Below are 24,895 nucleotides of genomic sequence, written 5' to 3'. Positions count from 1 at the left end.
GGCAGCATTCAAAGTTAAGGGCGCAAGAAAAGATTACTGTCCTTAAATGAAAAAGTATGTGAGAATAAAAGAAATGAATTAACAAAGTAATGTTAAAAGCACACAACAAGCAAGCAGAAAATCCACAGCATGATCATGTCTGCCCAAGAATAAATGAAAAGGCACACAATGAAGGTAGATTTTTCCTATTTAAACCCTAACCTACAGCAGTATTTATTTCGGACTGTCAACTGGAAAGTATCTGGTCATCTTGTATCATGGCAAGGAAAATAAAGTATTAATGCAAGTCAACGATTGTGTTAGTTAGTTTACATGTTCATAGATAAACAGGAATCTTACTGTTAGTTTTTACAAATACCATTCTCTCCCTTTAATTTTCATTTACAGCAAGCAAAGAACTTAGGTATTGTGTTACATTTTAGTCTGAAGTGTAATATTTTATCAAGTCCTTCAATACCTTTTCAATCTCCTGACATCAATACCCAACTTCCTGCAAATAGCTAGTGAAAGCACCATTGTGAATCAATACAAGCAGTTTAAATATTTCATTCCTCAGCTATTATGCATGAATTCCAGAGGCAGTTTCCTGACAAACACCTCATCCCCTCATAGGACGTCAGGGCCACTCACCCTCCCTCTTCTCTCTCACCCACTCTGCTCAGCGGTTAAAGATTCAGGAAACACTTCTGAACATGTATACAGCTTGATTTTCAAGCGTTCAGTGCCAAATGAAACAAACAGGAACGCGAGGTCTGCTCAAGAGAATTGTAAAACTCAAGCACATTTGGATGGTCATAGCTTAGTTTGGGAGTGTGAATCAGCTGAGCCTTGGCAATGCATTGGAATGACCACGTTCACAAGCTCTGTTGTGGCTTGTGAATAAAGATGAGAAGTGTTTGGTGAAGACTCTCGGTTCAGTTTAATGAAGCAGCTGAAGGAGTGACCCAATCACAGTTGCCTTGCTAGGCATTTTTTTAATGCAGGCTGAGCTGGTTATGATACTGGCCAATGAGGTAAATAAACGCCAACATAGGCAGCAAAGAGAGAAATGCCAGCAGACAAGATAGGAAAATGGCAGAAGGAAGGAAGTGATCTCTCTTTTCAGTGTCATTTGGCCATCAAATCAGCTTGGCTGATCAGGACAATGCTTGAAATACAGGAGGTTTTAATTTAGACTCTTGTATTTGCTAAGAACACATTACTCCCCCTGGGTATGTCATTCCAGATTAAAGTTTGCTTTTTTCTCCAGATTTCTGATAGAAGATGCTTTGAAAGCATAAAGTTGTGGTACAATAACTTAATTGTACCATTATTAAAGGAAAAAGTACTGCTGTGGACTAGGCTTGTGTCACTGAAAAGTTACAAGATCTGATTAGGTACTTAATTTGATTCCCTTGATGCTCTCAGCATTTCTGCTAGCAGTTCCTGTCTCTATTTCTTCCCTTGAAGCAAAGAAAAAGCACTTGCGTAACACTACATAATGCAGAAATCTGTTGGGAGAACTTCAGCAGTAGTAAGCCAACTTCCTGCAACCTGTATTTCCTGCAGTTCCTGCAAGCACACCAAACTTTTCTGGGGAACTTTGTTGCTTGTCTTTCACTAAGGACATCTCTATGTACCATATTGCTCCAAAAAGCTACCAGTGATAAAACTTGTTAAAATTTATACTGTTAGCTAGAAAACGTCCCTAGGGCTTTTACAGTCTCCCTCACCCAAACCTAAGAAATGTATCTGAGGATAGAAGACATTTAATTCACCCAAAACCTTAATAAGAAAAATCCTTCCAAGCATATTTCATACTTGTAGCTTGTTTCTTGCAACACAAGCTTTTATTTCCAAACATAATAAATGCACAGATAAGCACTTTCACTGTGCTTGTCCATGGCAAATTTAATGCCCATACTACACCAGACATCTCTTACAAAAAGTGGCTATTTTGCCTTCTTTCAGTGTATACATTTTGTCTACCTTAAACACTCACTTAAATCAAATACTTGACAGGGATAGCAATTTAGTTTCTTCCAAACACATTTTTGCTTCTTGCTGTCTATTTTTAAGATACTACTCCTTAAGTCTAGTCACTATGAGAGTCCTTTTATCTTGGCCTAACACCAGATACACCAAGGTCTCTACTAATGTAGCAATTTAACGTATTCCTGGAAAAAAAAGCAGTTAATTTTGAAACATCAACATTCCAGGCATTTTGCCCATTCCCATCCTTGCATAACAAGCACCGAGGAGCTTGCATTCCACACTCGAGTAGGTGGTATCAAATGACTGGTTTCCTAGGTAGGCAAGACTGACTTGCTGTTTATTTCAATATTTAAAAATTTCTAATAGAAATGAATAGAGCAGCTCCTATTAAGCAGAGAAGCAGGAGTGCACAGGTGAGATAACCTTCGTGATATGAAGTAAATACAGATTTGAAATGGCAAAACTTGCCCTGAAACGGTCCCAGTGAAATAGCTGGCTTGGTGCATACACAGTTCACAATAACACAGGCATGGCACGAGGCTGGAAAACTGGACAAACATTAATTTTCCAAGCATCATCCAAACTACATCAAGGGATGGAAGAAGTATATATTTTCAGAATAATGCAACATGTCTCAATCATTACACCTCCACATAGACTCCTCTAGACAAACCAGAGCAACAATTCACCTACTGCAGGGAACCTGCTTTAGCAGGAGGTTGAACTAGAAGATCTCTAGAAGTCTCTACCAACTCCTACAATTCTGTAGTTTTGTCATTGGAAATAACTGAGGAAAACTAAATTATTTTGCTGGCATTCAGAACCTCTACTTCCAGACTGTTATCTGAACCCCACATAAATGAAATTATACTGATGAGCTCAAGAACTTCTATTTTAGAAGATTTTACTTATTAAAGTATAGCATGAGTTGTACTCAAGCGATCTTGAAGTAAAAATCACTTTTTATGAGATGAAACAATCTGAACTGCAGACTTTACAATCAAGCCCATTACTTGGTACGAGCAAAGCAGGTGTCTTGGGGAAATAAACACTCTGAAGGAATATCAACATCCAAATTCATATTCACTAAAGGGACAAAATAATACGCTACACTAAGTATTTCCTAACCTACAAGTGCTGATCATCGTGGCTTAAACAAGTTCTCTGAAATTACTTTGAATTTTCCAAGAAAAGAAAAAAGAAAAATACTTCTTGACTTTTGGGTGACACATCAGACTACAGCTGAAGCTTTTGTTACCTGTGCAATGGGAATATTGTTAATAATAAATAAAAACAGAACCCATAGCTACGATTTGGAGGAAAATGGTAACTGATTGCACAAATATGCAAAAAAAAAAAATAAAAAAAATCAGTCCAGCTTACTTTTTTCTTTAAGCAGAACTGGGTTCTGGGACACCAGGAGGCTTATGGTCAGATCCTAACTCAATTCTCTGCCACTTCAGCCAGCAGGCAACTTCTACCACCGTATAACACCAAGGTTATGGGACAGAAGACACGAAGCGAATAGCCTAAGAGCCAGGTAATTTCTGGTATTTATAGGCCCTTGGGAGAGTGAATTACAAATTGTATTCAAAAAGAGGAAGGCTAGGGAAAGAGGAAGAGAGAAATGGAAAGAACAAGAAGTTGGGGAACTTAGCCAGAAGTTCATAAAATTTCTCGACTGTGTCTACTTTGGCTGTTCCTGCAAGTATGTGCCACTGTGGCTTTGGTGGACAACACGAGTACACTCTGTAGGATATCCAGCCTTTCTGGCAGCCTGTTTCAACAAAGAGGTCTTAAACTGGTTTAAGATACTCATGAAATCTTTAGAGTCCATTGGCATTTTGCAGATAAAATAAGTTATTCACCTTGAAAATAAAGCCTGCTAAAACCAATGGTGGAGAGGATTCAGGATTTCCTTAACTCACATTCAAATTGGTACAATGAAAAGATATAGAGGGAGCAGAGCCATGCTACAGTACTAACCCAAAGAGAAAGACAGCTGTATGTTTAAAAGTTAATACTGGGAGATTTAAATTTAGCTAACATTCCTAAGCCGGATATTTATCGGATATCAGACAAATTACTTCATCCTTAAATCAGATTTTCAGATTAGTTTAGCAGAGTAAAACATACAAGTCCACTGAATTTCACTAAAAATTAAGCAAATAAATTTGCTTATAAATGCAACTTGCCTGCACAGGATGAATTTTAACAGAAAAATACAGAATTATTTTGTTTTGCTTTTTCAAGCCTCCATATGCTCTAAACAATTGAATCAGAAAATAACAGTTCCAGAATTGAAAATGCAGGTGACTGTAAAGAAATTACTCTTTCTGCATCCAAATTAGATAAACTGGTTGAAGATGCTTGATGTTTCTGTTCACTTAAGTCAGCTGCCATCAGACTGGATTTAAAAAAAAAAATAAATAAATTAAAAAATCAGTTAATGCCAGTACTTGTTATTGGAGGGATAATTTTTCATCTATTGATCAATTCACTTCCCAGCGTATGAGGTGCTGTAGCAGTGACATTTCATCATCACTCACCAATATACTTTGTGCAGTCATTACTTGAAATGGTACAACTTTGAGGTATCAAAGAGAAACAATCTGCTTTTGATTTCTCTTTCTATGAAACAGTCTATTCAGAAAAATGCTTGAGGGGGACACTTTCCAGCATGCAAATGCTTTTCATGAGAGGTGGTCTCACTGAAATAGCAACTGAAACTGAAAACAGTATTTATCCAGGCAGCTTGGGGCTGTCTGCTCAAAAATGTCTTCCTCCCTCCCTCTGCTTCTCTGGAGGGCCACACTGACAGATCTGAAAGAAACATTTTCACGGAAATAAGGTACAGTTTATTTAAACAGTAATGGGGGGGAAGAGAACGGTAAAGAGCAGGAGCCCCTCTGCTCAGCACGACTGCTGAAATAAAAAGCAGAGTTTCCATGTCTCCTCTCAGAGACTGGAACAGACACAGGATAAAGGATGATTTCTACAGCTTTTTGAAGATGTCGGAATCCACAGCTCACAGCATCTGAAGATACTCATGGGAAAAATTAAATTGCAAATTATCTGACTTCTTTCCAGTAGGAAGCTGAAGGGAAAAAAAAAAAAAAAAAGGAAAAAAAAAAAAAAAGGAAAAAAAAAAGCTCTGCAAATGTCTTATTTATGCAAAGACCAAACCACTCAGCATTCTTGGAGAGACTTTTAAAGGAGGAATAAAAATCAGAGTATATTTTATAAAGGAGGAAAGATATTTGAGGAATATAAACCAACTTCCCCACTATCACAAGGTTCATCTCCCACATTTCTCAAGGTGGGTCAGTCAGAAATCCCAACACTGCATTTTCTCACTAAAATACACACAGAGAATGTACTTTGATTTTAAAAAACTTCTGCACTACACACGGCAAGTATTCTTGCCATCAAGTTGGCACCTAAAGCTGTCAATAGTACTATCAGTACTATCATCTATGGCAAAAAGGCAACATGCTGCCCTTCAGTTAGGGGATATATTTTCCCCTTGCTTTCCTTTAAGGGAAGAGAGACGCTTTTTTTCTTCCAGAGTACTTCTAAAGCCCTACCTTAAAACTTGGACATACAGGCAGTTTGCCTGCTAAACTTGTTTGCTATGCATTTTACACCCTGCTTGACAAGCAAACAGTCATAATATACTGTTTTACAGTTGTGATATACTGTAGCATTTTAATTTTCTACTTTGTAGATTTTAATCCATGGCAGCACATTCCGTCACCCACACTGCACAGTAACAGTAGATATTTCAGCAGCCAAGGCAGAATGAGCACAAAGATATTTAGTAGAGACAAAAGCCCTACAGAAATGCCAGCAAGCTAAGGGGAAGGAATGCATGATAAATGAAGAATGCAACCACAGAGATAACTGGTAGGGGCAATGAGCTTTGTGCAGTTCCACTCAAAAGCTGAAAGCTGATTATTTCTGTACAACATACTGGGCAAAATAAGGCTACTATTTTAAAGGAACTAACGTGCTTTTGCTAAATAACAGAGCATTGTTGGAGCTGCTATTTCAGGACAACAAAACTACCCTTACTGCGATCACTGTTCTCTGTTTGAAATTAATGTCAGAAGCCAAATCGGTTTCATGGTCAGAAATATTGCATTCTGTATATAAACAAATATTCAGCATTTCCACCTGAGAAAACTTAATTAAGAACTTTTAATACAATCTTTAGGGCACTGGTATTTCTCCTAAACTTAACAGTGCAAAACTAAATCCTATTCTATTTCCTAAAACAACTGTCATGTAATCCTAAATTACCATTGGGCTGTGATGTGCTTATGGGTTACCCTCTGACCGAACACTACACACACGGCCTTTTGTTTTGCCTTTTTTCTTCCAGCTAATTAATTTTTGATAGGTAATAGTCACTGGTACCCACATAATGCATTTTACAATGCAGACTTTTATTCCAGTTACAAACGCTGAAGAAATTTAGCTGTGTATTTCTAATGTGCTTGCATCAATTTCTTCTTCTATGCCTGTATTGCATCCAAATGTGGGCAAACTTTCCAAGAAAAAAAAAAAAAAAGGTAAATTGCCTATAAGGCTTCCAATCTGTGCCAAGACACATGACAACGTAAGAGTTTTCCTCAAGAAAAGCCATCACTGCGTGAAGAACAGGCAAGAGTACTGGACTTTGTCTTTACCCCTTGTTCTTAGAGACAGAAAAACAAACAAAATTGAAAAGGAAAAAAAAAAAACAACTTGAAAAACAAATTTAATAAAATAAGGTTCTCAGAACTGACTGTAACTGGATCTTTCAAGTGCCAGTCAATTTCAGGTAGAGAACATTCTACCAGAGCAAATGAACGTGATCATAAATGCATAACGTTACCATGTTCAAGCTATCATCTGCACCTACACCACTGTCCTGAGCATGCAATAAATAATTTGAAAGCAGCAAGATTAAAGAAGGGCCTATTAAACTACACTGGTATGTAATACTTTTAAAATAATTCTAAATCAGATAGGTTACTTTCAGAAAGCCATGAAAAAATCTGCAGGACTTCACAAAAGAAATAAGTAATTATAATAAGTAAGTAGGTTGAAAGACTTGATAAAGAATTAATTAATTCCAAGTTAACTTAAAAACATTTTTTCATATGTTTTTCATCCTCAAAATTTATTTTTATGTGCCTTTTTATTCAGCTATGAATGTCTACTTATCTCAAGAATTTTTTCATTCTGCTTCACACTGCATTTAGTACTTCATCATTCAGAATTCAAATCACAGGCATGTAAAGTTCTGAACAAACTGACAGAGACAGCCAGATACAAACCGGGTGCATATTAAAGACTGTTTATAGTGAGGCTTGAAAAGAATAAAGAAAAAATAAACAGCTCAATTAAACTACTGCAGCCTCCTGTTTGTACAAGAGTAGAATAGCACTGACATTCAGTTTTATCTATGCAAACAAACATAATAATCTTATAAGGTTTTACGTTTACCTAAGCTTTTATTACCTCCAAACTATCAGAAGTAAGCACAGTAAGCATGTTAATCTTCCTCAAGACATTTCAGTTAGGAGACTGGCTCCAGTTCTACTTTGAAAACGCTGACAACTTAAGTAAAAATAAAAAATACCAATTTTGTCTTTATTTACCTTTTCTTGGCTTCTTCATATTGCCAGTTGAGTCTTACTTTGTCTACAAGTCTTGTTTTATCATCGAACCCAAACTTTTGCAGAGTTGAAGAGTAAAGATGGGGGGGAAATAGATGAGATTTTAAATGAGATTTTAAATACATTCTCAAAATAAAGGGTTAAATTAGTCTCTCCTATTGGCCTAACTAAAAATTGTGAATGTTTTGAATAACAACAACCAAAATCAATTTTATGCTTCAGACATACAACTCTGGTTTTAGCTAAACATATAAAAGATAAGTGAGCCCTTTCAACAAATTACGATACAGGAAATGAAGGGCTTGCAAACGGTATCACTTACAAAACATCAAAGCTTTTCAACTTTATGCAAGCCTAAATTATAACAAGTATGTTTTAACTGAAATATTTTATTACTTAAGGGATAGTTTAATAAGAAATAATTCAGACTACATACCATATACTGCAACGTATTACCCAGCACTTAGATCATTAGTGTGATTTAAACACTATTACAAAAACATTACCTGTTCTTTGAATCAGTCAGTCACAAAAAATGCATGTATGTTACAGGTCCTTCTGTATACAGCCTGGTTTCTACAACAACTTCTCTTCATCTTAGGGCTTCAGTAGTTGCCCTCTTCATTGCTGCACCTCTAGATTTGCTATCTAACTGCTTCTTTTGCTCTCTTCATCATCACATGTGTAAAAAGCCACCTCTTCTTTACTCACATTCCATCACTAATAATTCAGGAAAATAATTAACCTCATTATACAATTTTATGTTCCTAAGAAAAAACACTTAACACTTAACTTAAAAATAATCTTCTGACTACAGTTGGCTCGTCTTAGAAGGCACTCAGTGTATACTGTGAATGGCAAAATGTTGCAATTTTCCTTTTAGGTAATTTGTTTTGGAATTCATTAATCATATCCAGCATCAGCCTGAAAAATGGCACCCCAAAGGCACCATTTAACTAACACCCTGCAAGAAATTCTGGTGTTAAATAAATTTTCTTAGATACTTCGGGATTAACCTATTAAAAATACAGATTTCCTCTTACACAGAGGTCCTCTAGAGGTATTCAGCTTGGCTACTAGTCATCAGTAAAAGGTAATGAAATCAAAATGAAGTGATAAAAGCCTATGGTTAGAAGTTACACAGTTCAACAGAAATAGCTGAATACAAAGTAACACACAAACTATGGTACTATAAAACTACAGACAGGTTCTCTTATTGCTCTGCTGTCAGTCTCATCCAAAGAAGCAAATGCTAGGCTGCCAGTTACAGAGTTATTTGAAACACTCTTTCATTCACACCGAACTATCTCTGAAGACTGATGATAAGCCATTTTCAAACACCTTATTCAAAGGCATATCTGAACATGAAAGTATAATAAAGTAGACCAGAAACTTTGTTAGTTGTTTAAGAAAAATATTTTGGGACTGAGTAAGTATTTCCTTGTCATAGGAAAATGAAAGGAACAGAGGTTTACTCCGTGTCTTTGATGTGTGCGAACAATGACAATCAAGATAAAAACAAGATTAAAAGAAACAAACTCCCATCTCTATTACCAAGCTGAGTGTATCTGTTGCCAACCTATGAGCTACACCATGCTCAAGCAGTAGAATGGCAAAGCCCACCATTCACATGCTCCAGGAACAATAAGAAAATGCAAATCCTTCACCAAGGAATATTCATTTGGATTTTTTGTTCTACCACAGCTAACATGTACTGAATTAAAACAGGAAGTAACAAAGTACCATTCCAATAGAAAAAGCAGCTGATTTTCTAAAGCAAATGGCTCACATAGGAATACATACCTCCCCAGTGATGTCAGTCTGAGAACAAGCATCGCAGTGTTGTTGAGGTAAACAGGAATCACTGAGTGAACTAGAATTGTGCTGGAGATCCTGCAGGGAATCTGTAATGCAACAGCTATTCCTGAATCCATCAGTTAGCTTGGCCAGGCTCTACAAGAAAAGACATTAAAAAAAATAATAACAACAGATTTTGATAATACCTTTTTTAATAGAAAAACAGAAATGAATTCTGCCTAGAGAGCATGACTTCATATAGGTAGCTTGCCTTAAAAGAGGTATTCGCATTAAATAAAATTCATAACATTATCAGCTTTATCAGCAAATAAGAAGCACCTTTGCTTTGCAATAATTATTTTTTTTCAAAGAAGCATCTAGATATACATATATTTTAATCTCATTTTTACAATTTATTTTAGGTCTATGAAAGTTTTAGTTTTTGTATGGCCTACAATCTAGCAACTGTCAGCTTACATACCAAGTTTGTTGGTATGAAAGACAAATGTGATTCACCTGCCCTTTTGCCATCTTCTGCCCAGGTTACATTCCTCAGCCATTAATGCCTTCACATACAACTTGATGAATAGCTTGTATTGATTGTGGTCTTATGGCAGCTGATTTCACCCTTGGGCTCCCTTGCCCAGCATTCACAGAGATATTTTACACTTTGGGTTAAGCAAGCAACATCTCTGAAATGTCTAGACAATGACATAAACTGTGAGGGTGAAGCACAGACTTCAGCAGTCTTAAAGGAGAAAAGGAGCAACAAAGTCAAGCAAAATTAGAGAAGTTTGTTTGACTGTAAGAACTTGGTCAGCAGGCTCTTAAAATTCCTTTAATGAAAAGGTGCAATTGTCACTGCCACTTATTTTCTGATTATGTATTCTCTGTTTTTCAGAAATGACAGATGATTTACTGTTTATGACGAAACTGCTATGCAGGCTGTCACTTATGACTAAGATCCTGAGTATTCTGCATCAAAAGAACTTTTTAAAAAAATGCTTTAAAAATAAATACTGGGGCCCCCCCCCCCCCCCACCAGAGGGGAAAAAGCAAACAAATTATATGAACTGTATCAGTTCATAGATCATAATGTAGTCAAGTCAGCTGACTGCAAAAATACCCCAGAAAAAAAACTCAAAACCGCTTACTGCATTGGCCAAACTATCTGAGAATCAGAGACGAAGCAGATGTAGCTCAATGGCAACACGCTGACCCTCAGGAATTTCAGTGCCTCTGACAACTGACAATTTGCAACAAGCACCAGTTACTGTGCATATCCAGTTACCAGGATAGTCCTCAATTTTCAAAGAGCAGTTTAAAAAGGATACCCTGGATCATACAGCAACACTTCTCTTCCTACAACAAATTCAACTAATGGAGTAAGGAAGATAAGCCTGTGTAACAGCAACTGGCTGCTGCTTACAGGAGCTGCAAAAGCCCCTTGTTGCCACCTGAAGACAAAGGCATCTATTACAGAGACCAGAAAGCAGCCTTAGGAATTGCAGCAGGCCTGAGATCCAGGCAGCAGAAACAGCGATGGTTTCTTGCACTAAGGAGCTAGGCTCTGGGTCCCCAGAAGAATCCAATTCTTCTGCTACCTCCCAGTCAAACTGGGCCATCTTAGCATGATGGACAAATTAAATAGTCATCCTAAGAAACCAAAATTCAATTTTGAGTTATACTGCCACTAAATCTCCAGCCAGTGGCCCTTTAACCTCTGGAGATCTGCTGCCAGATGAACAGCTCTACAAAGATGCAGAAAGAAAAGCAGGGTGTCTGCCATTTTAAGATGACTGAATATTATCTTTCTACTCAGTGCTCCAAAACTCACTGCAAATCACCCAGTCCTGTCAGTTTCTTGCTGTATGGAGAACTGAGATGGATCCCTTGTGGATTTATGAGATGGAAATAATTATTTTAAATTGTTGCTGCACAAATATCAAATGTCTAGTATGTTCTTTTTTCCAGTAAAGCAGAGCTGATCTCATGATCACCAGGGATTCAAAAAGCCTGAAGTATCTCCCAAATAAGCTATGTCCATTTGGCACCTTTGGCTAACATACATTATGCTACAGGTATATGTATTATGTTACAGGCACCACAGGTCCTGATGCCAGAACTTAAATCTAAACTTTTGCCCATATTTCAGCTACTTCATGCACTCCTGCTGCGCTCCTGACCTCCCACTCCAGCATCTCCCTGGAAGGTAATAAGGGACTGCTTGGATGCTGGCCAGGTTTCCTATCTGGGCACAGTTGCTGAACTCTGGATTTTACTAACAAATGACATAGCATTTTGCAGGTGGCAATCACCTTAACTTACATCTACGTGAATAGGTGACTGTGCTTCATGGTAAGTAGAGAAGTCCTCTGAGTCCTTCTTAATTGGATGAATTAAAAGCATACCCTCCAGCGATCATAACATGAAAAATTACAACCTAAAGTTAGCACACTTTTCCATAGAAACAATTTAGATCAGCTACAAGGAGAAAAATCCTCCCCAGCAATATGGAAGAGAGAACCTCTCTTTCATCTGAGGTTTATGGATGGATTGTTAATGGTAATCTTACAGTAACTGAAAGACCACTTCAATGCATGGATGTGAAGCTGCAGACACACCGGTCAAAATCTATCCAAAAAGAGAGCACTGCCATCTCGTAATTAATTTGTTGCTAGCTGACTTAGGTGGCACATAACATTTCAATGTAGTTCTTATCTAACCTATTTGGTTCACTTAAATGGTAAAGAAGGAAATAATAAAGAAGAAAATGATAAAAATTAAAAAAAAACAAAAAAAAAAAACAACTCTCCAATGCTTTCTAAGAAAGAACATTTTCGAAGAACACGAACATACTGGAACAGGAATTAAAGCATGAAGGGAGGGGGAAAAGAGACACACACACAGCTTTCAGGAACATAAGCACACACCTTGATTACTAATCTTATATAAAAAGTTTGTCCATTTTTTTGGAGCTGTGAGATTGTGTATTTGGCTTTATTTGCAACCACAGCACCCAGTTTAAATCCGACCACCCTCTGCTTCCCTTGTCAGACTTCTCTCCCACACAGCTCTACCCAATTATCATATTTCTACGACAGCCACAATTTTCCAAGCACCTACACAAGACTGAGTCACTTTTGCTATGTTTAGTTCTGTTGCTTACACTGGCCAGATTTAAATTAAGAAGTAGTATAAAATTTTCTATTTCCTTTCTCTGAAATAAATTCCCAGCTGTTTACAGAATACTTCCAACTCATCTATAAACAGCATTCAAAACAGACAATTTTCCGTAAGAAAGCCTGTCTTACCAACAATAGCTTTTAAAGATAGCGCTTTTGTGGACAAATCAATTTCCAAACCCATAGGGGAAAAAAAAAACCATCAAATTCTCAACTCATTACAAAGATGTTTTAAACAGACTTTCACTTGTTTGCCAAAGCTAAACGACTCCACAACAATTATCTTCAAAAAACAGTAAATGAAAGAGTATGCAGGCTCTTGTCCATATGCTAATGGTGGTTGTTGAAAAACAGAGTTCTGTAGCTGAGAATTTGCTCTATCAAATAGTGTTGTGCTCTTTCTATCTGATGTTACTTCCTTGGTAATAAACAAGCAGCGTTACTTTCAGAGTGACCTATGTATACTTAAAGACTATGCAACTGCACCTAAAATAGGTTTATAAGATGTGATTTTAAGGCATCTTAATGTTTACCACTGGATATAGTGCCAGTGGGGATTGAAAATCTAAAGAAATGGGGGGAAAAAAAATTTTAAAAACTACCAAGAGAGTCAAAACAAAGCCAGTAGTTAAGCTGTTCCAAGGTCTCACACACAAGACTTTAAATTACCCGTTAGTTTCCTAAAATGTGCGTCACAGCATCCATGAAGAACTGCCTTTCTAATCATTTTTTGCTAGCTAGGCATGTGGAAGACTTGAGAATCACTTTAAAACCTAGCCAACACAAAATATCAAGTATGTTAAAAGCTGCCAAGGCAGAAACTTTTAGTAGTGACTTAAGTGTTCTGTCTACTTGAACAAGGATTTGTGGTCCATCAGCTGACCTTCGGGTAATACTTTGGAGATTGAATAATTGTATAACTATGGAAATTTATTGTATGTAGATTACAAGCTACCCACATCATTTAACAGCAACAAAAAACAAAAACAAAAAAAAACAGCGAAAGACTATTGCAGAGAAAAATGAAAAGAAAAAAAAAAAAAAAGGAATGGCAGTAATAATTTAGTGCAGTCCCAAAAACTTAGGTAATGAAAATATTTTTTTCCATACAGCATTTTCAGAATGAGGTGAGGAATACTGTATCCAGAGCATGTTTCAGCAAGTCTGTACCAAAGTTCCTGCAGTGGCAAAGGATCGTGGCTCAGTCAAGTTATTGTCATACTGATAATGCAGACACAGCAGGTGAGAGCTCAGAGCAGATGCAGAAGTCATTCAAAGACATGCCCAAGCAGTGATCCAACACCTTCCCTTAATCCTCATACTCAGATTCAAAGAAAAATTTTAAGCTTGCATGATGATTTTATCTATTTATATATTATCTATTTTACTCTATTTTATCGTATGCTTTGAGGGTTTTGTGAGGACATTTGAAATTAATTTGTCTTAATACAAACACTTTGGAGGAAAGACTGAAGCAAAAAAGAAAAAAAAATTTTTTTTAAAAAAGAGCTGCTGAACTGTCACACAGTGACAGAGATCCAGTTTTATGAGAAACTCATAAAAGGAAAAACAAGCTGATAAACCTTTAGAACACGGATTCTCAATGCTACTTCTTCATAGGGAACGCAAGGGGACATTAAACAAAGTGGAAAACATATACTGTTGGTCTCATTTTTGTTTTTAAATACAGCATAATTCCATAGGAGTCTTTGACACAGCAGTAGTCGAATGCTATATTAAACAAAAACATTGGTCTCAATGTTAAGAACAGTATGTTATTTACAACAAAAATATGAAACTCATATTATGTATACTGTGAACATAAGGCTCCACATCTACTTCTTTTGAATAGTCTGCCATTAGCAACTATCAAACAGAATAATCAAATTTGGCCACCATGCTTGTTTATTTAAACCTGGAAATCCCAACACAATCACCAACAAGGAAATGGAAACAGACTGCACATTTCAGGAGTTGTGTATTTTTTTTACCTGCATAAGGTCCTGCCTCTCTTTTTCACCTGTGCATATGGCTTTCTTTATGGTTCGTAGCTCACTCATTATAGCCTGCGCTTCATCCAGTCTATAATTCGTATGAGCACTTGACATCTTACGATCGATCCTGTTGAAAAGACAAAGACAAGTTCAAGAATTTACACATAATTAGAAACACCACAAATATTTCAAGACCTTTTGTTTATTCATGTACCACTTCATTTCCAAGAATAAAATTACATTCTATTGGGAAGAAGCACAGCGTTCAGTGCCCAGTACACTCTAAAGCTAGAACAATGCAATTACCTACTCAGCTTTGCAAAACCAACAGATTTTCCATTTTTAACCTCCCCTAGTACAGAGTTTATTTACAAAGGCAACATTTGCAGGTTACTTTACACAACAAAAGTAAAATCAACCTAAAACTAACCTACACAATAATAACTGAAAAGACACTGGCAGCCAGGCCAACACTATTCAGATGCATCACTGCACATTTGAACATCTCTTCCAAGACTTCTGTCTGATCCTGTTTTAGAGGTTCCTAATGAAGGCATTCTGTTTTTTGGGAGAAATTTTATATTCCAAAAAAGTTATTGTAAATGCTTCCCCTTCACTACAGACATCTTTGAGTATCTTCTCTAGACAATATCATCTTGGAATATAATCTGTTATATTGGAACATCATCTATTGTCTCTGGACAATATCATTCACTGGAACAGACTGCCCAAGAAGGTTGTGGATGCCCCATCCCTGGAGGCATTCAAGGCCAGGCTGGATGTGGCTCTGGACAGCCTGGTCTGGTTGTTGGTGACCCTGCACATAGCAGGGGGGTTGAAATTAGATGATCTTATGGTCCCTTTCAACCCAGGCTATTCTATGATTCTATGATCTCCCCACACACACATCTGGTGGTCAGCCTCTTCTTCCATGTAACTAGTGACAGGACTAGCGAAAACAGCCTCAAGTTGCACCGAGGGGATTTCAGTTGCATGTTAGGAAAAACTTCTTTGCAGAAGTAGTTGTGAGGCGCTGGCACAGGCTGCCCAGAGAGGTGCTGGAATCACATTCCCAGAGTCTCTACAAAACTTTCCAGAAGAACTACAGGATTTAACGGCCTACCTAAAGCAATTTGTGAAAATAACGTTAAATTCCTGTTGAGGTATGAAGGCCCCAATTTACCTGTTAGTCTAACATATAAAGTATGTGCAGGTGTGTATTTACACATTTTGCGTAAATGAATATTTTTCCAAAAAAAGTTGGTACGTGTAATGGTCCCTACACCACTCCTAGGAACAAACATCTTCAGAAGGTATCTCTGGATAAAAAAGACGATACAGCCATCAGGTGTTACATACAACATCAGTTTATAAAAAGTAGTAGTAAGAGATGTCCTAGATAATTATGACAAGAATTTTGTGTAATATTGAGAGTAACTCAGAGTTTCAAGGTATATTATGCTAGAAATAACAAATAATTTTAAAAAAAGCATAAAAAATAGTGCATAAATCCTAGTCTGTGAAAAAACAAACTGTCAGAAAAGACCCTCTTGCGTTGTAATACAGGATAGGAGATAAATCTAGAAACCTCGTAACTGTCTTGTATTCCTAGAATATTTAAGTGGTCCCAAGAATACAAATGCATTTGCAATTTAAACTACACAAAAACTTTTCTCACTCTCACTCAGTCTGTTCTGTCAGTGAAGCAAATCACTAAAATTCTACTTGCAGCAGATTACTTACTTTAAAATTAAAACATTAAGATCCTAATAAGAAAAACTAAAAAGCTTGAATAAAACTCCTGTGGCTTTACTGTGTAGCTCACAACATTCAGGACAAATTACAGGCTGGGTTTCCGCAGTTTTGCTTTGTTTATTTTCTTCTGTCAGGTCCCGACTTTGGACAAAACGCAGTATAAGCCTGAACCTCAACTTTCCGCTTAAGCTCAATTTTGCCCATGTTGCATATGAAAACATATATAAGCCTTTCTGATTTATGTTTCAAAAAGCAGAAGATACTTAAATCATGTGCCTTAAAGTTCTGCTTTGTTTTGTTTTTCAGATGATTGCTTGAGTCTTCATTCATTTTTACTTAAAATCCTGAAAAGATTAGGTAAAACCATGGCCAAACAACTACTCCGATTGACTACAAGTTTCATGAAAATGATAATGTGGTTTTATCTGAAGGTTATGTTAACGTTAAAAACATAGATTCCACCCAAATTCTAGACCAGGAAATGTCTCCTACACAACTGTTCATTATACTATTTGGCAGGTACAAGGTGGCATTACAGGAAGAGGAAATTATTTAATTTCAACCAGATTTTTGTCCAGTTACCCACAAACTAATGTTCCTGGACGTCACTTTGGAGCCCAACTTAGAAACTGGTATTTGTTTAAGCAAAGAATCAGAAAAGACTCTACTGCCAGACATATCACAGCTTAAATCAGTATTGCTGTACATCCAAACAGCCTCAAATATTTTACAAAATTACGTTATTTATTGCCCATTCATTTTTTTTTCTCCCGTTCACAAAGCTCTAGTTTTGAAAGCCACAAAGTTAACAGGAATCTTCCATTTATTAATGGGAAAGAGCATGATGGAAATGCAGATTAGCCCTTTATACAAACAGGAAGAGCATTCAAGTAATACTCAACTATGAATGAAGCACACATTTTCTCAGGAAGATGTTTCCAGAACAAGTAGGCTACTAACACACTCACAATAGTTTTGATCCCATACAGCAGTCTCCACTCTGTTTGCTGCCACATCATTCAGATACATAAGTCTCCTCCTCCAGTCCTCATTAAAGTGTATGCCTGTAGTTGAGTTAAATCTAATTTTAAAGCTTTTGTCAGTTCTCATATCCTCTGAACTCGTGCGTAGCTATAAATTGTTTAGTCAGCCCTAATTCCCCATCTCTTCTCATTTTCTCTGAGCATTCCTTCCGCTCTCGCAGCCAACTGGCTGGGTTTTCATTTCCTTTGCTGCTAAACGCCTTCTTCCTCCAAAATCCTCTGCTCTTCCTCCTGGCAAGCAGAAGGGTCACTGAAAACACATGGGAGAGAAAGAGCTGCTCCTCATCCTCACGCCCTAACAGTCAGATGAAGGAATATGTTCCAGAAAAGGCTCAAGTTTAACTCCCTAACCCCGAGCTTTAACAGGATCGGCTGTACCTTGGGGCAAAGGCACCCCTAGAGACCAAGGAGCAGAGAAGGAGATCACGCAGGGTGGGAGAGAGGCAGGACTGAAATACTGAGCTCCAGAAAGTCTCCAGTGGGCACGGGCAGGCCGTAACATTTGAAGGCTTATCATAACATTGCCAAATTTGGATGAAAGTGGAGAAAATACAGCCCGAATGAAAAGTTGCAGCACTACAGATATTGGAATTCTGACTATAATGGAATTGCAAAGCTATTAAAAACTCAGCAGTGGTTGAACACAGAGCTGTGTTGGTTCTGATACCTGCTCCCAGCACTGTGCTGCTTAGAGGTTCAAAGCAAGCCTTCAGCCAGATATAAAGCCTGAAGTGTGACAACTCTCAGTATTGTTCTTGGCACATACTTAAAATAAAGTGAAGAACATGGCTTTAAAACAGCTGAACAGGATGCATGCCAGTCTCAGTTTGGCAGTTACTTGACGATTTGACCAAACACAAGAAGGAACAAAAAATACGAAGTCCCAAAATTTAGAAAAGGTTACAAAAAGGGAGAAATGCCTGGAATGCGTGAGTCTTCACAAAAGAAAAAACAGAAGAAAAAAAAAAAAGCAACATGAAATACTTCTCTTTTAGAAAAGGAATGACAGGACTCTTTTCAAACAGCACACTTGTTTCGTGGATATGCAGAAAGTAAAATTCTTGACCTTCAGTACTTGACTGGAGAGCCCCTTTTCCCTAGATGAATAAGAGTGCAAGGAGAGAGAGGGCAGGGACAGCACAGGGCACAGGCACACTCACAGCCTTGGCTATCTACCTACAAAACCATCCTCTCTCCTGACTACACAAGGAGGCTAGAGAAACTTCTCTCTGCAGTTGTTAGACAGCACAAACACTATCCAAATAGGCTCATTTCCTACTGGAAGTGTAATAATTCAAAGAAAAGAAACTGAAAAATTACCTGAAAAGCCAAAACAAAAGCAGAATTCACCTCAGAGAGTGGAGCTCAGCAAGCCACAAACACTAATTTCACAACACAGATCACTGCAATATCAGAAAGAACGCTGGCAAAATGCTGTCACCAGCTACAGCAAATGGCACTGAACACCACCCAGAGCACCACCAGACAGAGTGACTGCAGCAGCAGCAATGAGAAGCAGCACTGAAGCACTGAGCTGTCATGCCTGAACTCTTAAACCAGCTGATTTATTACCACCACTGACTGATCGGGTACACAGGGCTCGCCTTGAATCGACTTCTCTCTTGAATGTCTCTCCTGTATCCCCATCCTGGAATATGGGCAACTTAACTTGGGCTAAAATCCAAGACAAACATTTGTATTCATAATCATTTGCAGACTTTACTTCTCAGTGAGTCGCACTACTTCGCTGGGCTATCTTAAATTAATTATGTTAATTGAAACAATCTTGAATTTCAAATGGCCTTCAAGTACTTCCACCTCCCCACTCAAGTGGGTAGTCTTTTTATAAAAAATTGCTTTTATAAAAAGCAATTGAACCTATAAATAATTGGACCTATTATCTCAAAAATGCCTGGTGGAAATGAGGAGGAAAACAAATAACCAAAGCAGAAAAGGCAAGACAATTTTTACTCAAAGAAAATATGATGGAGAATATTATGACAAAATTGCTTTTGCTCTTCTTACTTAACAGGGGTACTACCCAGAAACATTGATCAGTCTTAAAATATTTGCAGTTTCAAAACATAGACTGCTTGACATTACAATTATGAATTCAGTTAATTCTCCTACAGCTAACTGTAAATGTTTTGTGTAGTCAATAAAATATATTTATGCCTGAGAATGATTACATTATACCTGCTAATGAAGGATTTTGGCTGGACACATTTTGTTTTTTTTTTTTCCCCTGAAGCTTTTAAAATTCATTAAAAAACAAAAGAACCTTGTAAATGGGATGACAAATATGAAATGCATAGGCTATTCCTTTAACAGAAAGAACTGAGTATCTTCCTTTATACAGTTTAGTTAATGTAATGCCATCTTTGGTTAACTCTGTCTAAGCTGGAAAATCAGGAACCTAATTGCTCTGGGACCTCTGGAGCTTAGCCAGGATTCCCAAAGCAGAAGTGTGTGTCCATGCTTCACAGCACCAACACAATAAATCCAAAGCTTCCAAGTATTTCCACAGATGCTGTACTTATGCTGCAAAATGCATTATACATGCAACAGTTCCAACTTTTCAAGCGCTTGCATTAGGCAGTTTGTTTGCATGCATGCTGGAGAGATGGCCAAGATTTCTAAATGCACAGCCACACGTCCAAAGCAAATCCAAGAGCTGTTCAACGTACAGCCTAGCTCTGGGCTTGTTGAACAGATCTGGAAGTCACAACAACGTGTGTTTACCTGCCACCTTTTCCATGGCCTGGCAATCTTTCTCCCTATCACACGGGGCTTCCTGCATATGTGCTATGAGTGCAGGTGACTAAGCAGTACATAGATGGAAGTCTCTCAGTTCCCATCTGATGGCCTGCAGGAAGAGTGGCAGGTAGAGGGTTACCACAACAGTTTGCAACCTTTGCCATCAGCAAGCGTGAAGGAAACAAGAGCACAGGCTATCTAATGGTCTGGGAGCAGCAGCAAACTGCCCTGAGCTCCCTCAGCTACCTCTCCTTCCAGAGAGGAAACAAGGGGTCATATTTACATGCAGTCATTTTGCACGCATGCAACAAAATCCAAGGTCTCACAGAGCTTTACATCTACTGCACATGAACACATCAGCTATGCTCCCCAGAATTGGAAGGTCTGACCCTCAGGGAAAAGGAAGAAGTAGTATTGCAGTGTTCAGGCTCTCACACAGTAGAAATATTTTGCCCTGCCAGAAAGCTGAGGTGCTGCTCACAGAAACACTATCCCATTGCACAGTGGTTCTGATTGGGCTCCAGACAATACATATTTTCAGAAGATGCTTGGAGTACATTTTTAAAATCTGATTCATTTTCAGGCAGAATGGAAGGACGGTACCTATAAAAGTGTTTTTGCATGTGGATCTCTGAAATCACCTTTTCACCTAAGTTTGTCCAGTCCTTCTTCCATCTTTGCACACTGTTCTCAACGTGCACCATTATCATAGCAGAAACTCTGAAGCAGAGCAATTAGAAACTTTCTTTTTTTCTTTTTTTGGCAATAGTTTCCTGAGCAAGTCATTCCAAGATGGGGGAAAAAAAAAAAATCAGCCTCCCACAAACCCTTAACTTACTCTTGCAGAGTTTCCACTCCTTTTTCCTTATATTGCAGCTCTTGCTTCATCTGTGCCAATTCTCGTTTTAGCCTAGAAAGCTAAATATACCAAAATAATTTAAAGTAATAATACGTAATGGAAACTTTCATTATAAAAAATAACTGTTTCAAATACAAAACTTAAAATCATTTTTAAATAAATGGAAGTTATAATCTACGTTTTCTTCTTTTTTGCTTTAACATTTGTAATAAAATAACACATCCTCTGAAATATCAAATGACCCAACCACAATATTCACCTTTTCCCTCATGTTTTCTATTCTTTTTCCACCTCAAATAGCTTATACTAATAGCTAAAAGCTTCATATGACTTCCTTTCTTCCACTGTAGCAAACAGATGTGTAAAAAGAAAAAAAAAACAAAACCAAGAAACACTGAAATATTTAATGCTATTCGTTTTTCAGTCTAGCACAATAAAATCACTGGCATCCTTGTTCCAGAAATGGCACCCTGATTTGCTATGTGTTTTCACACTGTCTTGCCTTTTGCCCTCTCTGGCAGTCATCTTGATCCAGGGAGTGTATATAGATCAAAAATGAAAGAACGGCAGTGACTCAAAAAATATCTACCACTACTTGATACTACACATTTTCGTCTATTTATTCTATTACCTGAAGCACTTATGTCCACATGTACACACATTAAGTTGAACAGACTGTCCTATGCACTTGTGAAATCGTTTTATATTGAGATGCAGGAAAAGAGACAAACAGTTTTAAGACACCTTGTTTATTTTCTTTAAATATGATTTAACTAAATAAGGCTTGTTTTCTTGTTTAGACTATGCTGACACTTAGAGTATGTAACACAAGCAAACACTGGTCAGCACATAGTAAACATACACAAATAGAATAAATGCCTTCGAAGGGTGGTGAACGGGATTTAATTTCAGAGGCACGCATGTGAAAAGCTGTCACTACAACAGAAACAGAACACTATCCTGCAAAGATTTTTATTGATTTTGTGAGCTGAGTGCTTAGCATGCTAAATCCCATTTTACCAGTTAATGAAGAGAAATGTGCAATTTAGAAAATAGGTTTAAAGCTCAGTGTTATAAACTGCTTTTTACAACCATTCGTGACTATTCTATCAATTTCAACAACTTTCAGACTTCAAATCTTCGCAGCATAAGATCAATTTCTAAAGCCAACTATTCTTTTTTCAGACAAGACAGTACTAAAACCATGGTTATAGATTTGGGGTTTTTTTAAATTATTATTATTAATTATAACATTTTATCCCAGAACCGCCTAGAACTATCAAAAAGCCAAACTTTGGATAAAAATTAGAAGATCTGCTTGGTCAGCATGTCTATTAAATTGTCAATGGACTTACAAACAAATGGCTAAGTCTAGAGCTCAATGATATCCAAGGAAACCCACTGAAAATGGTAAGTAAGAAAATAGTAAGACAGTAGGTTTGAACTGTACTCAATCAAGGCAGAATTTTGCTGCAGAATATTTCCTACTTACGGCAGTCTGCAGAGAGAAAGTAATTTCTGAAAGCCTAGCTGAGTGCGCCTCTGCCATCTATGACAAAAACTTTATGCTTGTAACATGGAAAAAGCATTACTTTCAAAGTTACTGCATTGCAATGAATGTAGAGTTCTTTTAATGTAGCAAAGGTCTGAGTATACTTTTATATTTTCTTTTCAAAAACACATGCAGCACCCAATGTAAATGTCAACTGAAACGCACAGTCCCCCTCTCTTCCCCATGCCTAATTCACATTTTACAAAATTAAAAAACACTACTCACCCTGTCACGACGGCTGGCTATTTCTGCTTTAATCTGATATGGGTCATACTTGGTATTAGTTGAAAATCCAGAGAATGCTAAACAGATGGAAAACATTATTTTATATTTATTTTTTCCTTTACCACACTTCTTAAGATGTAGCACTATTTAAAAGACCGTTGCATTCACTCTTTGTGTTACAAGTCACTTGCTTTTAAAATAATTCTCTCGATTAAAGTGCAACAGAAGAATTATCTTTGGTCTGGTTGAAGTTTCTTATTTAGTCCTAAACAGAAAACAAATGAACTGTATATAGCAGCACTGCGTATTGCTCAAAAGCCAACAGCTTCCACTAAAGGATGGTGGCATTTACTGATGCAATAATTTGTGTAACATTAACAATTGCTATTTGTTTTCTAAGTTTGTTAACATTACAATAGGGACTAAGGTAAAAAAACTATTGTCGGGACAAAATTCCACCAGTGAAATAGTGAAGTTGCTTCCTAAAACAACAGCATAGGGAACAGACATTCAGCTCAACCGCTTGCAAGTGAGTTCTTAAAACAGCATCTCTAGAGCCAGGCAATGATTTCAAGCTGTGACAGTATCAGCTAAACCCCAGACAGATGAAACGAAAGTTCTAGAGGAGAGGCTGGGCAAGACCAACCATGATTTATTAAGCGAGCCATTCATGGCAGCACTGGCCTGCTGAAAAATGCCCGGTATGCAAGTGGATTGGGTTGTGCTGTTAGACTTACCATCCTTTTGCAGAGCCAAAGGCTGCTGCTGCTTTGAAACTCATATCCATGTCTGCATTTCACTGAGCCTTTCCACTCTCAAAAGAGCACTGCAACGCCAAGGTCATGTCAAGCGTGCAGGAACTTGCCAAAATGAGTAGTCATGCCTGGACTAATTCTCTAAATCCAGGATTTTCTATGGATTATTTATAATTTTTTTTTATTTTTTTTTTAACAGTGCTGATCACAACTGAGTCACAGAAGTGCTGCATGGGCACCTCCCTGCCAGCCCACGACCGCTGAGCTCATGCTGCCTCCCACTCCATGAGCACACTGCACTGAGTCAATGACAGCACCCACAAGCAAAGGGAAGGAAAACAGTTTGTGTACTTTTAGCTCTTTTAAGGCAACAGATTTAAACAAGCGCTAGTGGAGGCAGGAATATTCACAGTATAAGCACCCACCTTTGGCACTTTAGTTGCACCCAAATTACAAGTCAAAGACTTCTGCACAAGAAGTGGAGAATCAAGCATCTCAGAGTGCAGGGGAGTGGCAAAATTAAGAAAAACAAATGGAGAAGCCTTAGGGAACCTCAAGAAGACAGTATGAATAATCACCAAGGGGATTTAAAAAAAAAAAAAAGACTAATCAGCCCATCTCATTTCCTCAAAGCTGATGCATGTGACCTTAAAACAATATAAAACATATTTTCTCATCAAAACAAGTGAAAGGTTAGTTTTACAGTATACTGACAATTCCACAGACACATGGACACACGTAGAAAATCTACCCAAAGTCTGAGAAGGGAAGAAGTCATTTAATAAAACATTCACATCCATGCTACACGTAACTTTCCACTTTGCCATTTCCAGTCATATTTTGTTGGTGTTTCAAGTAAATTGTTTTTCTAAGATCCATCAGAATCTGAAAAAGGTTCTGTTTTTCTAACTTTTATTTTCCTCCAAAGAAGCTTCTTTCTGCATATTCACCTGAAGTACAATTCAACAAGATCTCCCACTGAACTACTGTGAATTTACTTATTTTTAAAGAACTCCAAGTTCCTAGAAAATAATTGAAGCAAATCAAACACTGGTAGCACAGTCTTTTTATGCCATTCCAAGTCTTCACGTCGCAAACTCTTTAAATGAGCATCTCTCTAAAAAAATACAAACTTGAAAAAAATTCATTTTCTTAATAACCCTTAATAAATTTTCAGATAAAAGCAAAAAATAAGACCAGATACATCTGTTATATCACAAATTAAAATACAGAGACACCTGTATTTCAAATTAAATAAAAAGATAATCCCAAGTTATACAGTAAAGGAATGTTTGATGGAGACTGGTCAGGACCATCTGGGACACCTCATGCC

At 37.4% G+C, this 24,895-nt stretch overlaps 1 protein-coding gene across 5 annotated transcripts in view; it reads right to left on the bottom strand.

Moving 5' to 3' along the window:
• Positions 1–24,895, bottom strand: part of WWC3 (WWC family member 3) — a 98,047-nt gene that overhangs the window by 32,526 nt on the left and 40,626 nt on the right. For all 5 annotated transcript variants that reach the window (XM_042867306.1, XM_042867307.1, XM_042867302.1 and 2 more), the window contains 5 exons: positions 22,808–22,884; positions 21,010–21,089; positions 14,614–14,743; positions 9,444–9,593; positions 7,623–7,696 (listed from right to left, as the gene is read on the bottom strand). In XM_042867306.1, coding sequence (XP_042723240.1) covers positions 7,623–7,696; positions 9,444–9,593; positions 14,614–14,743; positions 21,010–21,089; positions 22,808–22,884 — 511 coding nt within the window. The remainder of the gene's footprint in view (positions 1–7,622; positions 7,697–9,443; positions 9,594–14,613; positions 14,744–21,009; positions 21,090–22,807; positions 22,885–24,895) is intronic.

This window comes from Lagopus leucura, unplaced genomic scaffold (assembly GCF_019238085.1).
Source record: "Lagopus leucura isolate 7727_CA_CO unplaced genomic scaffold, USGS_WTPT01 Super-Scaffold_100001, whole genome shotgun sequence".
Lineage (NCBI taxonomy): Eukaryota > Metazoa > Chordata > Aves > Galliformes > Phasianidae > Lagopus > Lagopus leucura.
This window is presented reverse-complemented; position numbering and strand designations above follow the sequence as displayed.